We start from the raw sequence: 19541 nt of genomic DNA on the forward strand, positions 1-19541 counted from the left end.
ATTTCACTTAATTCCTCAAATGAATCTCAAAATCTAAGCGAAAATTTTTTAACACTCCAGAGCAAGAGCGATGGTAGGTACCAAAGACTCTGGTAGGTACGGAATCTAAATTTGCAATGATTCTTCCTCGGAATTTGTTTGTTGGTCGATTTCGAAAATCAAACATATCATAAAAAACATCTGTTGGAATACACCGTAATAGCATGACCCTAGTGTTGAAAATATTGAAATATTGCCTGAAAAAAAGGATTCTCTTTCATTTCGGCCTGTATAGGTAGAGAAATAAGGCAGTAATGTTTGAAGTATTGAAAAAGATACTTCTTTTAAAAGTGGTACCCAGTACGAAAAATAGTTGTCGGACGTGCGTGAAGCCCCTAATCGGTTTATGATTAGGAGTACTTAAACAACAAATATTTGACCCATCCAGAGAACCCCTAGAAATGGAGAAATCAAAACTACCTTTTTTGAATCCAAAGATTATAGAGTTAGATTAACTCTATAATATTTGTTTTGAATCTTTATTACTCCAGTGCCAAATACAATGTATAGAGAAAAAATTTATGTCAGGTTATTCGGAAAATGCATCAAAAGTATGGTAGACAATTAAATTGTCTACAACTTTTGTGTTTACCTGGAAATTGTGAAGGAATTGCAAAAATTGCATGAGTATCTGAGATCTGATAGTGTTCAAGTAGCCAGAGCTAGTCTTTGACTCGTACAAATATTTTAATAGTAGATTCTGGAGGTGAAAAAAAAACTTTCTTCCTATACCATTTTCTCCGAATCGGCTTCTCACAAACAGTTTTATCGAATGAAATAAATTTCGTTTTTCATTTATTTGATTAATCTTTTTCGAACACAAGATATCAACCTCGTCTTCCAGCTTGTTATTATATCCATTACGTACCACAAAAATTGTATTCCTCATATTTTCTCGTATAAAGTGTCGTTTTTTGAGTAATTTGATGTTCGCAAATAAAAATATCTGTGATATTCGGAAAATTGGGTACTTTGGCCGAATGTTCAAAAGATCCACAGATGTGTAGTGTCATAGATTTAGCTTGTTTTTCTGAAGGGAGTTTTTCAAATGGTGGCATAGCTCATTATGAAAACTTAAAATGGCTATATCTTTTTATCAGAGCCGAATCGGAAAAAATGGTATTGGAAAAAAGTGTTTCTTTTGACCTCAAAAATCTACTGTTAAAATATTTGTACGAGTCAAAGTCCATTATTAGTTATCTATTCTTCGTTTGCGTTGGTTCAATTGTCATATCAGTGATTTTTTCCTATTAAGTTATAACAAACTAATCTAAAAGAAAAATAGGTTAAACTTCTTGCGACATCATGAATCTGGAGCATTCTTGCGACATAAAGATGCAATACAATTATTCAAAGGCCTAGTACGAAGAGAGTGCAGAAATATTTGAAGTGGTAATTTCAAAGGATCATTCTATATTACTGCGGAAAGTAGAGTTGTCTTATAGGTACCTAATTTTTTTACCCTGACTCATTCAGATATCAGTATATAATGAATTATTCGTTTGATAATCAGTAAAATGAGTTGGATCCATTCCAGGATTAAAGTGGAGGAGGCATATATGTTAAATTTCAATAGGCCTTAACAAAAACCAAGAATTTCTCTGTATTAGTAAATCTGACGTTCTTCAATTCAACAAATTATATACCTATAACACAGATATTTCGAGAGATATAAATAGTAAATTCAAGGTTTTTATAAAAGACTGTAAAAGTGTATTGTGCTTCAATTTTGACATTAAGTACAAAACATTTAGTAAAGGAGAAGCAGATAATCACTCAAAGCCAACTGCGATGTGACAATATAACATCGCAGAAAAATCAATGTAACATCGTATGAAAGAAATGCACCTCTACTTTCCGTTCTATATTGTGCAGAAGTAAATATTTGTGAGTTGATAATAATAATCAGTGCACATATTGAAATATTAATTAGATATTCTATGGGATAATCCATAAGCTGATATTGAACTGTGAGCCTTTTTTGTACGAGTACACGTTTCGGAATCAGTGAAGCATCTTCAGATGGGTGAAGGTAAAACACGAGGTAAAACAGTACTTGCACTGACCCATAACATTCTATATCATTTGGAACGATTATTGTCATATTCTTTTCAGTATTTTCCTAGTATAAAAGCGCGATGACATTGTATAAGATCGCCCTTATGTAATTTAGTATGGAGGCGAGCAGTTTTGTGCCCAGAACAATTCCGATTTCCTTCAAAATGGATCCGCAAAATGCCGAAGAAATTTGGCTCGATAGCTTCAAAATTATGACTTGTAGCGTGTTCACAATAGATTACACATACAGACCGAATTTTTTTGACTCAAAAACCGTTTTTCCGATTTCTATCAAAATCGACAGGCTTATCGTACCACCGTGAATCCACATAATACTGCCGAAATTTGACTCCATAGCTTGAAAATTACGACTTGAAGCGTGTTCACAATAGATTACACACATACAGACAGAATTTTTTTTGACTCAAAAACCGTTTTTCCGATTTCCATCAAAATTTTTTTACCGATTTTGAATCGGGTTTTTTTTATAATATTTTTTCGCATTGTTAGGGGACGCATAATAAGCCTATAACCTCAGCAGCAGCCTGCTAATTTAGATTGTGTCCGAACTTTCGGAATTCAGATATCTACTTGAAAAAGCCAATATGAATTTCAGCAAATCAAAAAGGCGAAGCTATAATGCTAACCATATAATAGTTAAAGAGAAACACCAGGCATCAGTGTGGGCGAATAGTACTCAACTCTGGCAAATAACTAAACGATTTGTTCATTAAGGGTGAATGTTAAATTGTTATACTGAAACAATGCATTGAGTTTCATGTAAATACTTAGTGATATTCACTGAAGCCCAAGTGAAGCAAAGATACACGGATTGTCATGAATTTGAGTACTTAAAAGGACTTTAAATGCTATTACAAAAGATACACAGACTGGAACAAAGAACCCAGTGTGAGCGATCTATTATAAATCTATATAAAAAGGTGTGCAAGAAAGCTTGAAATTGAAGGTTCGTGGTAGTCTGCAAAATGTTGCAATTTTTTTTAATTCAATGACGAAAATATTCTATAGACTGAGTATATTCAGTGTAATATCTGTGGTTGAGTTTGACATAAGACAATGACAAGACAGAGGCATTTTCTAGAAGTCAAGTTGTTATGTTGTTATATACGATATGAGAGTATCGTCAAAATTAAGTAAAATAAAAGACGATATTGTAGTTTTTCATCGGACTCTGCAACCCTATTTCTTAACAACTAGCTACTAGTACTACTGAAAGGCAAAATCATTACTCTGTCAGCGTCTGTAGATTTTGTCAAAAATTTATGTATTATTTTTGTATATCTAAGAGTGTGTATGTACACTTAAAAATTAGATTCCCCTAAAAATGTATACTATATCGAAAGAAGCATACAGCATGACTAAAATTATATCAAGTGCTCACTAAACAACGCAACAATCATTACCAATCTCCGTCAAGTGACGGACAAATCTGTCAAATTACCAACTAAAATCTAAGAACGGCATCCGTATTAAGCTGTCAGCGCAAGAATCAAGATGCAGAGAGCAAGGGGGTCCCGAAAGAGTACCACAACGTACCTGGTATTGATAAGTTATTAACACTGTTTACTCTCTTTATAGTGCTCGAGGGTGTGGTGGCTTTACCTTCAGAATCTGTTACGTTCAAATCATCTGCCTCCGTCATGGTTATCTCCGGTTGGGTGCCACTGGGAACCATGGTCACGGAGGGATGACATTCCGATACCAGTTGACATTTCACTATGCACTTTTTATGGCAGCACATGCAGCAGTTTTTGCATTGTACGGCGTCCTTCAGCCATATCTGAAAATCGCAAGAAACTTTTCTTTATAATATCGAATGTCAGTCGACCAGTCCAAAATATCGCAGAATTTCACAGGGGATCATCAATTTATCAACTGGACCAACGGAAACTCGTCTATTTCAGACCTATCTGTTACATCTCGCACTGGCCAACTAAAGCTATCTGTTCCTTATGCATTGTGAATCCTATATTTCCATTATTATTCTCAACAGCCAGATATAGAATTACTTAAAATGCAAGATATTTTTTTTTAACCTCACCTAAAATTATGAGGAGAATTACAACACTATATTATTTCATAAGGAAGAGAAGTGTGACTTTTCATGAAAAGTCGCTTCTCCCCCGAATGAAATATTGTAGTTGGGGAGGCTGAGAGGGAAATTCGGGATTTATTCGAGCGTGTCAGATTAATATAAGGGGACCCTGTAGAGTACCCCTACCAAAATATACAGGGGGAATTGTCTAAGACAGCCTGTAAGAATAGTAAAAAAAACGATCATTGTACATACTCGACTCGAGCGTGTCAGATTAAGATATATGTGGTTAATTACATGTTGAAAAGTATATATTCTCTTAATCTTAATTTGAAAATTTAAGCGTGACGAAAATGTGTGGGAGGGCGCCAAACTTGCAAAAAAACGTCACGTGTACATCCTCGAGCGAGGTGGCTTTTTTTCATTTTTCGAAGCTAATGAAGAAGAATAACGGAAAAAATATAATTCGACAGTTTATGCAAGCCAAATGAATAAAAATTGGCCATAAAGACCTCAAAAATCAGTTTTTTGAATTATATCCTATCCCGGGCTTCAAATTGTTTTCGCATTCATTATAGAAGTTGTAGAGCATAACATTTTCTACAAACTTTGTCCGAAACAATTTTTTGTACGCCTGAACATTTTTGAATGTACCTTAGACTGGATTTCTACATTGCCTTTAGCGTGTGTGGTTAAGCTCCTTGGCCTTGTCGTTCTCTAACTCGAAAACGGTTAAGTGTATGTAAAATTGCTTCAGACGAAAGTTGTATAGAATTTTATAATCTACAACTTTCATAATCATAATGAATACAGAAACGATTAGAGGTTAAAGATGGGAGATATTTTAAAAAATGCCTTGTCATCATCTTCAAACTGTCAGATTAAGAACCCCCCCCCCTGATTAGTGTCAGATTAATGGGTCAACACGTCTGCAACAACGAGATTAACCATCTGTATTAACGCTCGAGTATGTACAAGTAACGAATTTTTTACATTACGTTGCTTCTGAGAGAAATGGAGATTTCAGTGGTCAATTCGGCAAAGTATGATATCAATTTCTCACAAACTGTTTGATCAATTCGTGCCAAATCTTGAAACTATTTATAGTTTTCGAATTGAGATGCATATGTAGAATTTCTGTTCGGTAGTTCATATAGGAATTGATATTTCGGTGGTCAATTCGGCAAAGTTTGATATCAATTTCTCAAAAACCCATAGATCGATTCGAGCCAAATCTTGAAACTGTACATAGTTTTCGAATTGAGATGCACATGTTGAATTTTAATTCGATAGTTCTGATAGGAATTGAGATTTCAGTGTTCGATTCGACAAAATATGATTTCAATTCCTAATAAACTGTTGGATCAATCGAAGCCAAATCTTGAAACTGTACATTGTTTTCGAATTGAGATGCATTTGTTGAATTTCAGTTCGTTGCTTCTGATAGAAATGGAGATTTCAGAGGTTGATCCGACAAAGTAAAACCGCTGTGACCACGCGTCATGTCCGAATTGTCAGTCTCTTGAAAAGTAGCTTCATTTTGTCCATTTAGGTTGCGTTCACAAACTTACTCAGAGCAAGCTCTGAGTAAGCTCTGATTACCCGAAGCGTTCACAAACGTACTTTTAGTTCCTCAGAGTATGCTCTCTGAGCATGACCATACTCATACTCTACTCTCGGAGTAAGTTTATGAACACACCCTTAACATATCCTCTAAAAATCTGACACGCTCGAAAACTATTTTTTTTACCATTTTCAACTCTTCGGTACGGCTAGCCCCACTACGCTGTCAGATTAGCATGAATTTATATTGAGAGATACGACGCTCGAGTACATCCCGATTTAGCATCGTCGGCTCCCCAACTATTGAGTTAGATTTATATTTAAAATCGTTATAATTGAGTGATTAATGAAAAATGTGTGTAGTTAGTTTCACTCCGGAGCTGCGCACGAAAAAGTTATTCAACGTTTACATGGGCGCCCGAAGGGGAGGCCACGGGGGGCCACGGCCCCCCCTGAAATTCTGATAGACACCGTTAGAGAAATTTTTCTTTCAGTAAAACTAATCGTAGATGATATTTTGCCCCCCCCCCTGAGAAAAATTTCTGCGGGCGCCCATGAACGTTTACAAAGCAACACTTTTTGTAAAATAAAACACAGTAAACTTTAACCACTGACCTTTTTCGTACAAAAATCGCACTGCGTTGTTCTGTGGAACTGTCTCCTAACGAAGTCGTGCTTAGAGGAAGTGATCGCAGATTCAGATATTTTTCCATCTGGCTCTAAACTGACTATAGAAGCCTTCCTTTTCAGCTCAACGTCTTCTTCGTGGGACCAAATGAAAGATAACAGGATGTCACCGTAACAGAAGACATGTTCGAAGCCAGAATGAGACAGGAGGGGATGAGTTTGGCTGAAAAAAATGAAATTGAGCTTGATTCCATTCTTCTGAGAACTGTATTTCTTTTTTATCATAAGTCATGAAGAAGGAAATCATAGCAAATGGAAAATTTTCAAACTGTCTCAAAATTTAACTTTTGTGGAGCAGCTATTTGCTTAGATTTCTGTGTTAATACTGTGTCTTGGTTTCGAGGTTAGACTAACTGACGTTGACGTCATCATCACATCAAACTGGATGTCACCGATTGACGGAATGGCAATAGTCGTTTCAATATACATCGCAATAACCCAACTAACAACGATAAAAGTAGCAGCAAGAGAGGTGCCCTTCTCAAAGTACCGCGACCTCCTGACCAGAAACTACTCAAAAAGATGGCTGCTCCATATGTCGGAACGGCAGTCCTCCACCAACCCCTATTGTAACATATGCTGCCTGAACATAACCACCAACGGAATCCTGAAAGACTGCGGCTATCACACTCTCTGCATTTACAAGAAAGACGAAACTCGTCCTCATTGCAGAGGATTCATGGCCGTTAAATTCACGGAAGGCGAGAAATATATGATTTTGGACGCACACAATACAGTTAGGAACAAGGTGGCTTCGGGCAGTGAGAAAAGAGGTGCCAATGGGTCCCAACCTAGCGCGGCTAACATGAGGAGGCTCGAATGGGATAACGAATTGGCCTCAATAGCACAGAGATGGGTGGCGCAATGTAGTCCAATGCCAGACAGGTGCAGGGACGTCGAGAGGTTCCCGGTTGGGCAGAACATAGCTTTTGATTACGCTTCCAAAAGCAACCATCTCAGTTTCATACTCAACTGGTAGGTTACACAAGTTAACAGTGACCCAAGAAGGAATGCCAAAAAATTTATTAACTCAATCTAACCTTCACAACGATCTTCCTTTTATAATGTAGATTGTACATGAAGGGTTTGTAATAGCGAGTACTGAAGACCATAATGCAACTTGCAATGTAACGAAAACTCTCCTTCTCCAAAAGGACAATACGAGCTTTACATTAATGATTACCTCGCTGATCGACCATCGATAGTTTTTCATTGTGGCTCATCTCCCCCTTTTCGTGCTTTTCGATGTATTTTAAGTATTGTTCGAGAGCTTAAAGTAGAGTTATTTCTAAAGACACTGATGATATCATTTAAGCAGCAAATGAAGTAGGACAGCTAAAAAATTGCTTATGTCTAAGTGGCTATAACTTCAATATTACTTTGGTGACGCTTGTTTTCAGTTCGAGATGCAAATCATTATTTTTTGTGTGTATGTCACTGGCACAGGATATCTCTTTATTATACAGAGTGTGAAGACCTACAATTTTCGTTTTTTGGCGAAGAATTTGGGAATAGTATAGGACCTTGCAATGTTTTTTTTATGATGGATGTCAACACCTAGTAACGTCTTCGCCACTTTTCGAATACAATGCGTTGTTATGGAAATATCTTCATTTTTATGAAAGCACTTTTTATTCTTTAAATTTTAACTGTAACTTCGAGTAGAATATTATAATCGTAGTGAATTTCCTCCTAGATCCCCAGACATCAACCATATTGTATGAAATTTGTGTTTTTCTGAAAGAAAGTAAACCAGAAACTCTCAGGTGAATTCATATGGAAATCTTACAAATGGATAGTATATAAATGATACATATTTTACACTTAACTCTAATTTGAACGCCTGTGAAAGGAATTCATTACATTTAAAGTTTACCTCAAAGTGTGGCGCTTAACAAAACTGTGGATAGTTTGAAATAAAATTAAGGTGTTCGTTTTTTGAAACCACAATTTCGGAGAAATTCGAGAAAATAGGATTACACAAAATAGCGGTATTTCTATGGCAACGCAATTTATCGAGAAAATTACAAAAACATCCCGTTGTGAAGGCCTAACAATCCATCCAACATATAAAAACTTTGTATGAGGCATTTACTATTTCAGCTAGTTTCGGAAATCTCAGAAAAAAAATGTACATTTTATCTTCTTTATATTCACACTCTGTATCCTGTATGAAAGGAAGAGCTTCAAAAAATTATCCTTGGCTAGTTGCGTAAAGACTAACAATTGTGCTCTGCATCATTGGCAAAAAATCCAAACTCGGCTAAGAAATGTCGAAGTTATACAGGGTGAGTATTTGACTCGTACAAATATTTTAACAATAGATTCTTGAGGTCAAAAAAACACTTTTTTGTTATACCATTTCTTCCGATTCGACCCTGAAAACCTAAAAAGATATAGCCATTTTAAGTTTTCATAATGCCACCCCTGAAAAAACAAAATTATTTTCAGAATAACTAGCTAAGTCTGTGACACTACACATCTGTGGATCTTTTAAACAGAGTTGCATTCGGCCAAAGTACCCAGTTTTTCGAATTTCACAGATACTTTTTAATTTTTGAACATCAAATTACTCGGCGCATTAATACGAGAAAATCTGAAGATTACTTTTATTTTACAAACTGTTCAAATATTCATTAGATAGCGTCCAACTTGGTTTCAATAGAATTCTTGGTATTTTAATGCTACGTAATGGTCACAATGAGAAAACTGGAAGATTTAGGTGATATCTTGTGTTCCAAAAAGATTCATCAAATAAATGAAAAACTATATGCCGAAATTCATTTCATTCGATAAAACCGTTTGTGAGATAGAACCAAAAGTACATTTTTTTATGGTTTTTCAACAGCCTGTATCTTTTAAATCGAGCCGATTCGGAAAAAATGGTAAAGAAAAAAGTGTTCCCTTTGACCTCAATATTCTACTGTGAAAATATTTGTACAACTCAAAGATACCCTGAAGCTAAAATTTCAAGAAAAAAAGGTGATTCCATAAAATTGGGATATTTCCATGGCAACACATTGTATCCGAAAAGTGTCTGAAAAATACCTAGGTGTTGACCTAACAATCCACCCAGAATCAAAAACCCTTTTTTTTTTATTTGAAAATACAACTCCTCTACCATTCCCAAATTCTTCGCCAAAAACGGACATTTTTTCTGTCGAACATTCACACCCTGTACTAACAGAAGGGATTGAAAAAAAATCCTGCACTACTAGCAAGCCAAAGATAATGCTTTGTATTTCAGGGTGAAAATCCAACATCACCAAAGTTATGTAGAAGTTGTAACTAGTCAAACTTTGGCAATTTATTACCCATCCTCTTGATTCTCTGCGTAGTAAAGTTGACACAGGCCTATCCTCATTTGGTGCTTTCTGAGAAAGCCAAACATCCAGATACTTTTTAGATCTCGCAATATTTAGTTATTGAGGTTCCTTAGGACACAGGCAAGTGTATTGGCCTCATACTTTCTTTTGATTCCCAAGTTATCCCGAACCCAGAATAAAAATACTTCTTGCCTACTTTATTAATTTTTTCGTTAGATCTTACCATCAAAAGATCTTACCTATCGGGGAAGAATAAATGCTGAAATTTCAAATGGGACACTGCGGGCTTCTAACATGGAGTTTTTTCAGTATTGACGACCTCCATCATGCATTCAATACAAGAATAACACTAATTACACCCTAAATTTTGTTTCTCATTATTTTTCTATGGACAACATAGTCCCTACTATCAAATTCATCCAACTACCATTCCCCTCCAGGTCCGACAAAGTGAATTTAGTGAACAAAGCCACCCTATCAGCCTTCTCTCCCACCCTACACTCGGACGTGAGGGAGTACACGCAGCTCGTGTGGGCCGAGTCGTACAAGGTGGGCTGCGCACGCGCAGTCTTCCAGTCAGATTGGGGACCGGACGTGGTATACAAGGAAATGCTGGTGTGCAACTACGGCCCATCCGGGAACATACCCGGACAGCCCGTTTACATCAGGGGAAGCCCCTGTAGCGCATGCTACGTCGGTACAAAATGCGAAGCGGAGTATCCGTCATTGTGCGGCAGATCTGGCACTAATGAAATCGCAGAAATCACCCGAAAACCCGATTCAGACACGAGAGACATCAAGAAGACGACCGCGGATGAAGATACATGTGCATTAGATTCAAATAAGAATTACAACGGCGAAGTATTGAAATTTAATTTTGCATACAAAACTTATACATTGTTGTTGCCTATAGGTATATTATATGATTACTGTATATACTGAGATGTATCTAGTTTCATTGGCTAGAATGAATAGAACATAATTTATAGTTTTAAGCTGTAACGAATTATATCAAACGACTGATTTCAGTCATTATACTCAAATATAAATTATACCAGTGGTAAATAATGTTTTGTATCTCAATCATAAGAACCTTCGACCCCTTCCACAAGGCGGTTATGAAAATTTCACTATCCTTCTTTTTTTTGTGTAGCAGGGGGAAAATTTGCAGGTCAGACGAACCACCCTCTCCTGAGGGGGAACAAGTATGGGGTTTCTCACTCTCCTGAGCTCGAGACCCACTAAAAACCCTTAACTTCTTCTTGAATTTTGGTTCCGGGCATTTGCCTATAAGCCGTTCATCTCTTAGTCGGTTTTCTTCTCGCACACTATCGTGCTGGGATTTATGTGTTTATCCTCTATTGGATTAACGCTTTATTGAATTTTTCAATAAGTTCCTGTTGTTATTTTAATCTCTTTTTAATTGATCTCTTGGTCTCCTTCGGTAAATTCGCATTCTCCTTTTGTCTTCCTCTGGGTCGTAGTCCACTAGTCTCCTGAGTTCTTCATTCGGATGATTTTTCGCTGTTTCGAATAATTTCTCTGCTTTTCTGTTCATGAATTCCGTTATGGTTTCCCATTTTAGGTCCCTATAAATCTGTCTATTCCTGACAAACCAAGGTGCATCTATTGCACATCGTAGCAGCTTGTTTTCAGTGGTCTGAATTCTTTTGATGTGGCTCTTTGCCGCGAAACCCCAGGCAACTGATCCATAAGTCAGTTGAGGCCTAGCAACGGCTTTGATTACCTTCAATTTTGTCTCGTTAGACATATGACTTCTTCTTCCTATCAGAGGGTAGAGTCTATTCATCGCTGCTTTCGTTTTGTCGATTGCTTGTTTGATATGACTGTTCCAAGTGAGTCCTTTGTCAAGCGTTATTCCTAAATATTTGGCTTCATTTTTCCAGTCGATTTCTTCGCCGTCAACTTCCAGTTTCGTTGTGGGTCGCAGTCTTCTCTTCTGTAGTAATATTGCTTGGCTCTTTTGTCCATTGTGCTTGATTTTCCACTTTATTACTTCTGCTCACTATCCTTCTGCATGGTGTTAATGAATAAGTGCAACAAACTGCAGGGGGTGGTTCTTAAAAATAACCAATCTCTTTCTCAGCGTTTAAAAATGTTCATTTCAGTGATACAACGCCATAAAGTCATATTTGGTAGTTACAATGAGACGTCTTTTTTTGTTTCTGTCATATTGACAGCTGCGCTGTCAACCAATCATCAGCACTACCTCCAATGAGAATGAATGTAGTTTTACGAGACGACTTCCACCTGAGCGAAAACGAATCAGAATATTTCAGTGGCACAGATGGAGAATCGGAGGACAGTCACAGCGAAATCTCGGACACCCTGTACGAGGGGGACGCAGAAAGCGACAGTTTCGACGAAGAAGACGTGAATTCGGAATCTTCAACTTACGAACGATCGGTGAACGATGTGATTGAAGACGTCCTCATAGAACTGAGAAGAGATTGTGATAGTGATAATACGGACAATGAGTTCGAGATATACAAAGAAGATGGAAGCGATGTAGAGGTCCTTTCAGAGGAAGTTGAAGATTGCAGTGGAGAAAGTAACAACGAAGATTTCAGCGATTCATTCGATGATTCAGATTCCGATTTTGACGAAGAATTCATTTCGTTTATTATCAGAAATACGAAATACCAACTGAAGAAAATGATGATGGCGTTCATTCCGAAATTTTAGAAAACACGTTTTAAGATAATCGTTATTTTCTATAATATATTTTATACATACACTCCGTCAACGAAAAATATGAAAGTAGGTATCCATTGCTACTCTTTAATGTAGAAGGATACTAACAATTATTGATTAAAATATAATCTTTTCCGCTCTTTTTCAAGTAACAACACTTAAATGGTTTAATTATTTACGAGAAGTAAATTAAGTTAAGTTTCATTTCAAACAGTTTTTCATCGCTTTATTATTATACAGAAATGTATTCAAAAATGAGAGCTGTTATAGGAGTTGCGGCTAGAGGAGTAGTGATATCAAACTCATTTGAACACCCATCTTTGTCCCCCTTTCAACAAAATTTGACCTTTCCAAACGTTTTTTCGTTATTCCATCCCAAAGCTCAAAATTCGGGGTGTGAAGTTATGGATGGCCCACCCTGTATATTGAATTGATGTGGCCGATTCTTGATGAAGACCCATGATTGAACTTGAAACAGATTTTACGATTTTCACAAAATGAGTTTTTGAACTACGTCATGCGTTTCGCTATCACTATAGCATCTTCAGGTGGGTGAAGGTAAACTATTTACCTTGAGCAATGTATTATCTCTATTCATCCGCAATTTCCACTCACCTGTTGGGCGGGACGTTGGTGGGCGGCAAAAACGAATACCTCCGTATGTAATGACCCAAAACGCTATTACAGCACTCGTTTAGTATGTGGTTGAGCGGTATGTTGGCGTAGCCAAGCAGGAGATCTGTCCCCTCCGGGCACATGCCCCAAACGTTGACGTTCAAATATTTGGAGTTCTCCTTCAGACCGAACTGATACTCGTTGTTCAACGACAACAGGATGTTCGAGTTTAAGGTATGGCTTCTGAAAATCTCAACGGGTGGGATGGACTGCGATTGATCCTGCTGGTCGGCGTCGGTCTTCGTTATTTCCGGTATCTCGGAGATCGAATGTTTCTTGGAGGAAAGGAGGACGGGGATAGAGATGGTCTGGAAAATGTTTCAGTTAAAATAGATACAAGAGGTTAACCTTAAAACTCTTCAATTATAGCAAGGACCGTTTGCACCAATCCCCCTTAAAAGGAGTACTTAACTAAGCCTCGTTTAAAGTTAAGGGACGCTTGATTTTATTCCCAGTTGCACGACTGTGGCTTAACAGAATCTTAAGTAAGGGGCCCTTAAGTTTTTATATCTAGTGATATTTCAGTTTTTTATTTTGGTGCAACTTCATCCTAGTCCAGTAAAGCCATTTCATTGGTTGGCCGGTTGCGGATGATCGTTGTCATTTCATTAACCTAACTTTATTGTCCTGTCAGCCGGTGTCAAGGATATTATTATAATATTATCAAAGAGTAACAACTTGTTGTTGTTGAATTAGCATCAACATTGATAATGATAATGATTGTCAAATAAAAGTTATCTGAGTTTATATAAGTACAACATTTTCCTTGTGAGGTCTTGTGTGAATTTGTTTCACTAATGTTGAAGAAGAACATGAAGAAAATGTCCTTATTGCCCTTGTTAGTACGAATACAGTGAATGAATGCCAAGCAAGTGGTGGTAATTTACGAAGGGCACTCAACTGCTTAACAGAAGAGAAGAGTTTGTTGCTAACTGTAGTATGTTTTGTGACACAAAATTGAAAATTAAAAAAGACTGATGGCATTACAATAAGGCAAAAGAAAAGGCTTGGTATTCGGTAATGAATTCATTCAATTTTCAAAATCCATCAAAAATGGCAAGTTCTGCAGCCAGTTCAACAAATTATTTTAGGTTAGAATCCCGGCCTTAAATACCTAAGTGGTCATTACAGGAGCGCTTAAATTTAAGGCTAGCTTTAGCCATTTAAATGTCACTCAACAGTTGGTGCAACGTAATTTAAGTTAAGGGTTCATTTTAAGGGTCACTTAACACTAAGTGCGTTTGGTGCAAACGGGTCTAACTGACAAAGAAACTGCAACACCCAGAAGCAGCTGTTCAAATTTTAATTTTTTGTTGTTGGTAAAACATAGCATATCAATCAAGGGTTTACAAATTTTTTTATTAAATTTGTTAGTAATGTGTTTGTCCACCGCGGTTATCTATACACTCCCCAACAAGTCTTGGCATTGATGCAAGAAGATGGTCTATTTCTTTTTTCCAAACTTTAATCATTTACTCCTTGCTATACTATCTTTGTTTTACCAAAAAAAATTAAAATTTAAACAGCTCCTTCTGAGTGTTGCAGTTTCTTTGTCAGTTAGTATATTTACAATCACTCTCTCTGCAACTAACACCCTACATTCGATAAGTACAATGATGACCGAAAATCCTTATTACTTACCTGTTTGAACGAAGAATGTTGAGGAGTGCCTGGAATGCTAGAGGCTGGAGTGTTCTTGCCACTGTTTTCATTGGACGGCTTGTCGGAAACCGATGTTTTCCTCCTTCTCAAACTGAAGCTTCCGATAGTTTGGGCAAGTTTCGACATGTTTTCAGCGCTGCTACCAGTCTTCAGAAGTTTTTCAGGCGTTTTCGTTTTCTCTATACCTGAAAAATCCATATACACAACCTAATCAACGAAGAATCGCCAGAAAGCGAACCTAGAATTTTATTCTTCTTGTCGGTTTCTTTCTCCTTCTTCGGAGCGTCCAAAATCACAAAACTATCCTGGTCTAAGTGGGACGAGTCTTCTTCTGATGTTTCGCCATTGACTTTGTTTTCTGTTTTTTCCGAGTTTTGCTCTACGTTTTTCATGACATAATTGTCCGCTACCCTTTCGATCCTCAGGGTAACGTTTGTCCCAGAAGTGGATTTTATTGCTTTGGCCACCTAAGACAAAGAAAACTTGGGAACAAAAACTATACCTATTTCAAGATGGATTCAACTGTCTCCAACTTAAACCATGTTTTTTAACCCTGTGAAACTCTTCAATTGCCTCTGCCGAACCCTATACAAGAAGTTATGCCATTTTTTGATCCTTACCTGTGGCATATTCATTATATTCTTGTTCTCTACGCTGAGCACAACATCGCCTGGCTTCAAACCGGACCTAGAAGCCATGCTATGTGGAGAGACGCTGTCGACAATAACCTGACCTTGGTCCTGTTTGAACACGACACCCAACGTTGACTGCCTGTTTTTGGTGAGTATCACCTCTAATGTCATGTAATAATTGTCATCCTTCTGGTAGACGCAGATCCACGGAGTACTATCTGGTTAATAAATTCAAGGTTTATATTTAAGCGTTAAACTTTGAGCAATGAAGCGTACCAACAGCGAAGGTGTAATAGATGTTTTGGATGCCAGCCGGTATAGCAAGCCTACTTATTTCGACACAGTTCACTTCAAGCTGCCCTTGAGGAACTATTTCACCGTCGTCTAAGTCTAGTTGGCTAGGATCGGTCTTGACAAAGAAAGGTTTGTATCTGAAACGTTAAAATTCGAATAGAGATTCGTGGAAGAATAGGAAATGGGTCTAAAAAGATAACAGACTTTTTAGTATTTCGAACAGAGTGGATAAAAATTCGCTTTTTGTCAATATAAAGGAAAGTCCGTTAAAATTTAATGCTTCATTAAACGGCTATGTATTTAAGTATAGTTTACAATAAAGATGAAAGGACCTCCGTTGTAGAAAAAGCAAAATAACAACTAGGCATCGCAGTGGATAGAAAGCTGAACGGGAAATGCCCCAGGGACAAACAATACAAAAAGCCAGACGCTCACTTTGGGCTGCAAAGAACTGACGCTTTTCTCCCAAGCACTATACAGGATGGGCCGACGAAAACTTTACATCCCGTTAATCAAGCTTTGAGATGATAATGTGGAATAACGCTCGTATAAATCGCGCTGTTCATTAAATTCATTTGTCAACTGTCAACAAGTGTCGATAAATTGTCCGAGGAGTGTAGACTACCCAACATACACTTGCGTGCGAAATTTAAATTTCGTTTAATTTTCTTGATTTTCCCAGCCAACTTTTCTGAATTTTTATTCCGTTTAAACATTTCACATAATAACAGGAAGCTGTCAAAGAAAAAATTTATAAAATCGGTTCAGCAGTTTTTTCGTAATGCGATGACAACGCAAAACAGGACTACATTTATATTCGTAGGGATATTTGAGATTTACAGGTAGTTGGACTTCTTCAGAATGCTTGAGACTAAGTAATATAACCAGATATGGCCAATGCATGGTTCCACAAAGCTTGATCGGGTAATAAACGCTCAATTGACGGATCCACATCTCTTTGTTTTCTAACGATAATTCCGTAATGAACATGATGATGAATAATATCATTATTCATCAAATCATGATGAAAAAATGAAAAATCTTCTTTCCCCTCCATAAATCGACGTATACGAGCGTTTACTAGATTTTCATTATTAAAGACGGAAAATTGAAAAGTTTTCGTTGCCCTCCTGTATGTTAACGGTAGACAAACTCTTACGTCATTATTACCTGGAGGTGCAAAGTGCAAAGGAACCAAACATCCACTCTGATAAACCTCCTACTCAGTGATGTCAGGGGACATTAAATACCAACTTCGGATACAAAGGTGCTGTCAAAAATCGCTATATTTCATATCTCAATACAAATTGAGACTAGTAACATATTGTTTGCAAGACTTAACCAACCCGGAAAAGTTGATCATCATGCCCAATCCATGTATGTATATTTAAACTGGAGACCAGCAAAGTAATGAATAATAATCGAAATTAATTCAGATACACAATATCCATTGCTGTAAAATCAACAAATTTTACGATCTAGATCGAACTAGTCAATCACCATCGCGCAGAGTATCAACAGAAAGACCACATACATCAAGGAAGAGTAGATGCTGACCATAGTTTCAGTTTTATTTGACCTTGTCCGAGCAACTCAACTCCCACCTCAACGGAAACATATCCAATTGATGATATTATGTAAACTTGTGAAATAAGTTTTGTGTCCTAATTAAACTTCCACATGGGAATTTTTTATGAACATTGTGCAACATATCATCTGAATATAACATAAAATATATCTCACCTTATTTTATAGTTGGGCAAAGTGTGTTTCCGTTTAATAGCTTTCTTGATTTGATTCACTATGAGATTCGAAATGTTGGATTGCAACTGTCTCCCTTGAAAATGAGATTCAACAGCCAAATCAATCAATGGATCTGTATAAAAACTGAAGGACCAATGAGTATATGGTATCCTTGTGAACTGAAGCCGAACCATACCACATATTCTTTTGACTGAAAAATAAATTTCTTAAGAAATTCTTTCCCCTTTTTTCTTTTTAAAACCCACCTTTAATGGATAAAAATGCTGCTTTTGCAAACTTCGTTTTGCCATCGATGCACAGCAGGAAATTTCCGGCATAATCAACATTCAAAGACAAATTTATAGTTTCAATATGCCCTTCCTTCTTATCTAATTTCACTTCTTCAACCTTAACTTCTTTAATGTCTGGAAATTGGCTTCCTAAATGCATATCTTTAATCTAAAAAGATATGTTGAAGTTGTTAAATAAATGATATTTTATTTTGAACCATATGAATCTGAATTTGTCATAGTAAGGACTATATAGTAAGATGAATGGGAAAGGCATATGCAATAAAGGATATGAATAAGAGAACGTGTTAATTAGTCATAATGGTTAATGTTACTTTAAAAAAAAGTAATCTTTTAATTCTAATCAAGAAAAGATGCAACATACAAGTTATGTATGTATCAACTATAGCAGAGGGACCTGAATAAATGCTTTTTTTTCTTTTGTTTCTTGGGAATTTATAGGAGCCTTAAGAGCTTTCTTGAACTACAGTATTTTTTTCACTTACACTGATACTGTCAAAAAACTTTCCTATTGTAGTTTTAGTTAATAACTCGTCGAATTCCAAGCTCAATTTCTTGTAGAGCCAACATTTTATGGACTCTGAATGTCTCAGTTCATGGAATAAAAATTGCAATATTAAACTAATAGGTAAACTGCAGTCTTTTCCGTCTGAACTCAACTTTTCAGAATCTATTTGTTTTCTCAATGCCTGTAAAAACAATGAAGAAACAATGAAAAAACTGCGCTTGAAATTGAAATGTTTTATTTATTTACCTCTGGCAGAAAATAATCTGAAGTTGGTTTTTCAGGAGATTTAGCCAATGGGCTCTTCTTAAAATAAGCGTATAATATATAATACTGTACAACTAACGTAATCACAATACCTAAGACAATGGAGACGCAGGACAAGAAAAATAAACCAAAAATATCCATTTTTGAGAATCGATATCACAATATTTACTGAATTTTCATGTCATGGATTAAAATTTCGTACTCTTGACTCTATCTGCCTATTCTAATGGTTCACGACACTACACGGGATGTACGGAACTTCCTGTTTTCATTGCGGTTTCTTATAACATTTCTTAATCGTAAACAATGTAGTTTTTACGTTCCCATTCCCTTTCTATTCACGATTCTGGTCTCCCGAGTTCACTGCACGGGGTAAATTGTTTTTCTGTCAAAATTGACAACCAGCCGTGGAACGTCAATTATGACAAGTTCCCAACTCTTTCCTTGGGCGTCAGGACCGGACTTGCTGAATTCTGACCATTGGTACGAACACAGCCGTCTCTAAACCAGGGCTGTGGTACAAGTAAAAGGAACAGGATATCCATCCTACCCGGAAGAGTCAATTGCGCCTCCTTTCTGTATCTGAGCTGGAATAAAAATCGGCAGGAGTTTTGTAATGGCACATAATTGAATATCATTTAGTGTTGGCCACGATACCAGACCTTGCGATTGAGTGTTGATTCAGTACACCCTCAATACTAAGTAATATTTAATTAATTATGGGCCATAAAAAAGGCTTGCCGATTTTTCTTGCCAGCTCTCCGACAATTGGTTCATGTTATGGAAGCTAAAGAATGCCCTCCATCAATGAGTATCAACCTCCATATAGATGGTCCGAAGATGAAAGCAAAGATTAAAAAGGCTTAACTCTATAATCTTTGAAAGGAGATGCAATTCAGTTCAAAGCCGATTGGAAGAGATATTACGTAGAAGGTAACTCACTGACAGCAGTGGCGTAGCATAGACAATGGTTAAAGTTAAAAAGAAGATCACTTTAAATATCCTCAA

General features: G+C 36.8%; 3 protein-coding genes across 4 annotated transcripts in view; 2 read left to right on the plus strand and 1 right to left on the minus strand.

Moving 5' to 3' along the window:
• LOC123318428 (PDZ domain-containing protein 8) overlaps window positions 1-19019 on the minus strand; it is a 41405-nt gene extending 22386 nt beyond the window's left edge. Inside the window, exons 1-11 of one of the 2 annotated variants that reach the window (XM_044905044.1) lie at window positions 18516-19019; window positions 18247-18450; window positions 17717-17909; window positions 17451-17661; window positions 15690-15844; window positions 15402-15631; window positions 15020-15248; window positions 14761-14966; window positions 13060-13427; window positions 6332-6566; window positions 3655-3898 (exon numbers count right to left, since the gene is read on the minus strand). In XM_044905044.1, coding sequence (XP_044760979.1) covers window positions 3655-3898; window positions 6332-6566; window positions 13060-13427; window positions 14761-14966; window positions 15020-15248; window positions 15402-15631; window positions 15690-15844; window positions 17451-17661; window positions 17717-17909; window positions 18247-18450; window positions 18516-18674 — 2434 coding nt within the window. In that variant the 5' untranslated portion in view covers window positions 18675-19019. The remainder of the gene's footprint in view (window positions 1-3654; window positions 3899-6331; window positions 6567-13059; window positions 13428-14760; window positions 14967-15019; window positions 15249-15401; window positions 15632-15689; window positions 15845-17450; window positions 17662-17716; window positions 17910-18246; window positions 18451-18515) is intronic. The other variant, XM_044905045.1, reaches the window with a different exon arrangement.
• Window positions 6779-10784, plus strand: LOC123318431 (venom allergen 3-like). Its single transcript, XM_044905049.1, has 2 exons — window positions 6779-7378; window positions 10170-10784. Exons 1-2 carry the CDS (start codon window positions 6789-6791, stop codon window positions 10669-10671), a joined length of 1092 nt encoding a protein of 363 aa, XP_044760984.1. The 5' UTR covers window positions 6779-6788; the 3' UTR covers window positions 10672-10784.
• Window positions 11530-12521, plus strand: LOC123318435 (clumping factor B-like). The gene is made up of 2 exons (XM_044905053.1): window positions 11530-11585; window positions 11859-12521. Exon 2 carries the CDS (start codon window positions 11965-11967, stop codon window positions 12433-12435), a length of 471 nt encoding a protein of 156 aa, XP_044760988.1. The 5' UTR covers window positions 11530-11585; window positions 11859-11964; the 3' UTR covers window positions 12436-12521.
• Window positions 19020-19541: the final 522 nt, after the last annotated feature.

Source organism: Coccinella septempunctata, chromosome 8, assembly GCF_907165205.1.
Source record: "Coccinella septempunctata chromosome 8, icCocSept1.1, whole genome shotgun sequence".
Taxonomy (NCBI): domain Eukaryota; kingdom Metazoa; phylum Arthropoda; class Insecta; order Coleoptera; family Coccinellidae; genus Coccinella; species Coccinella septempunctata.

Bases quoted from the DNA above. Each gene is read 5' to 3' on its own strand.
- LOC123318435 (XM_044905053.1), top strand. From the start codon at position 11,965: ATGAGAATGAATGTAGTTTTACGAGACGACTTCCACCTGAGCGAAAAC.
- LOC123318431 (XM_044905049.1), top strand. From the start codon at position 6,789: ATGTCACCGATTGACGGAATGGCAATAGTCGTTTCAATATACATCGCA. The intron at 7,379-10,169 runs GTAGGTTACACA...ATTCCCCTCCAG, and splicing joins CTCAGTTTCATACTCAACTG to GTCCGACAAAGTGAATTTAG.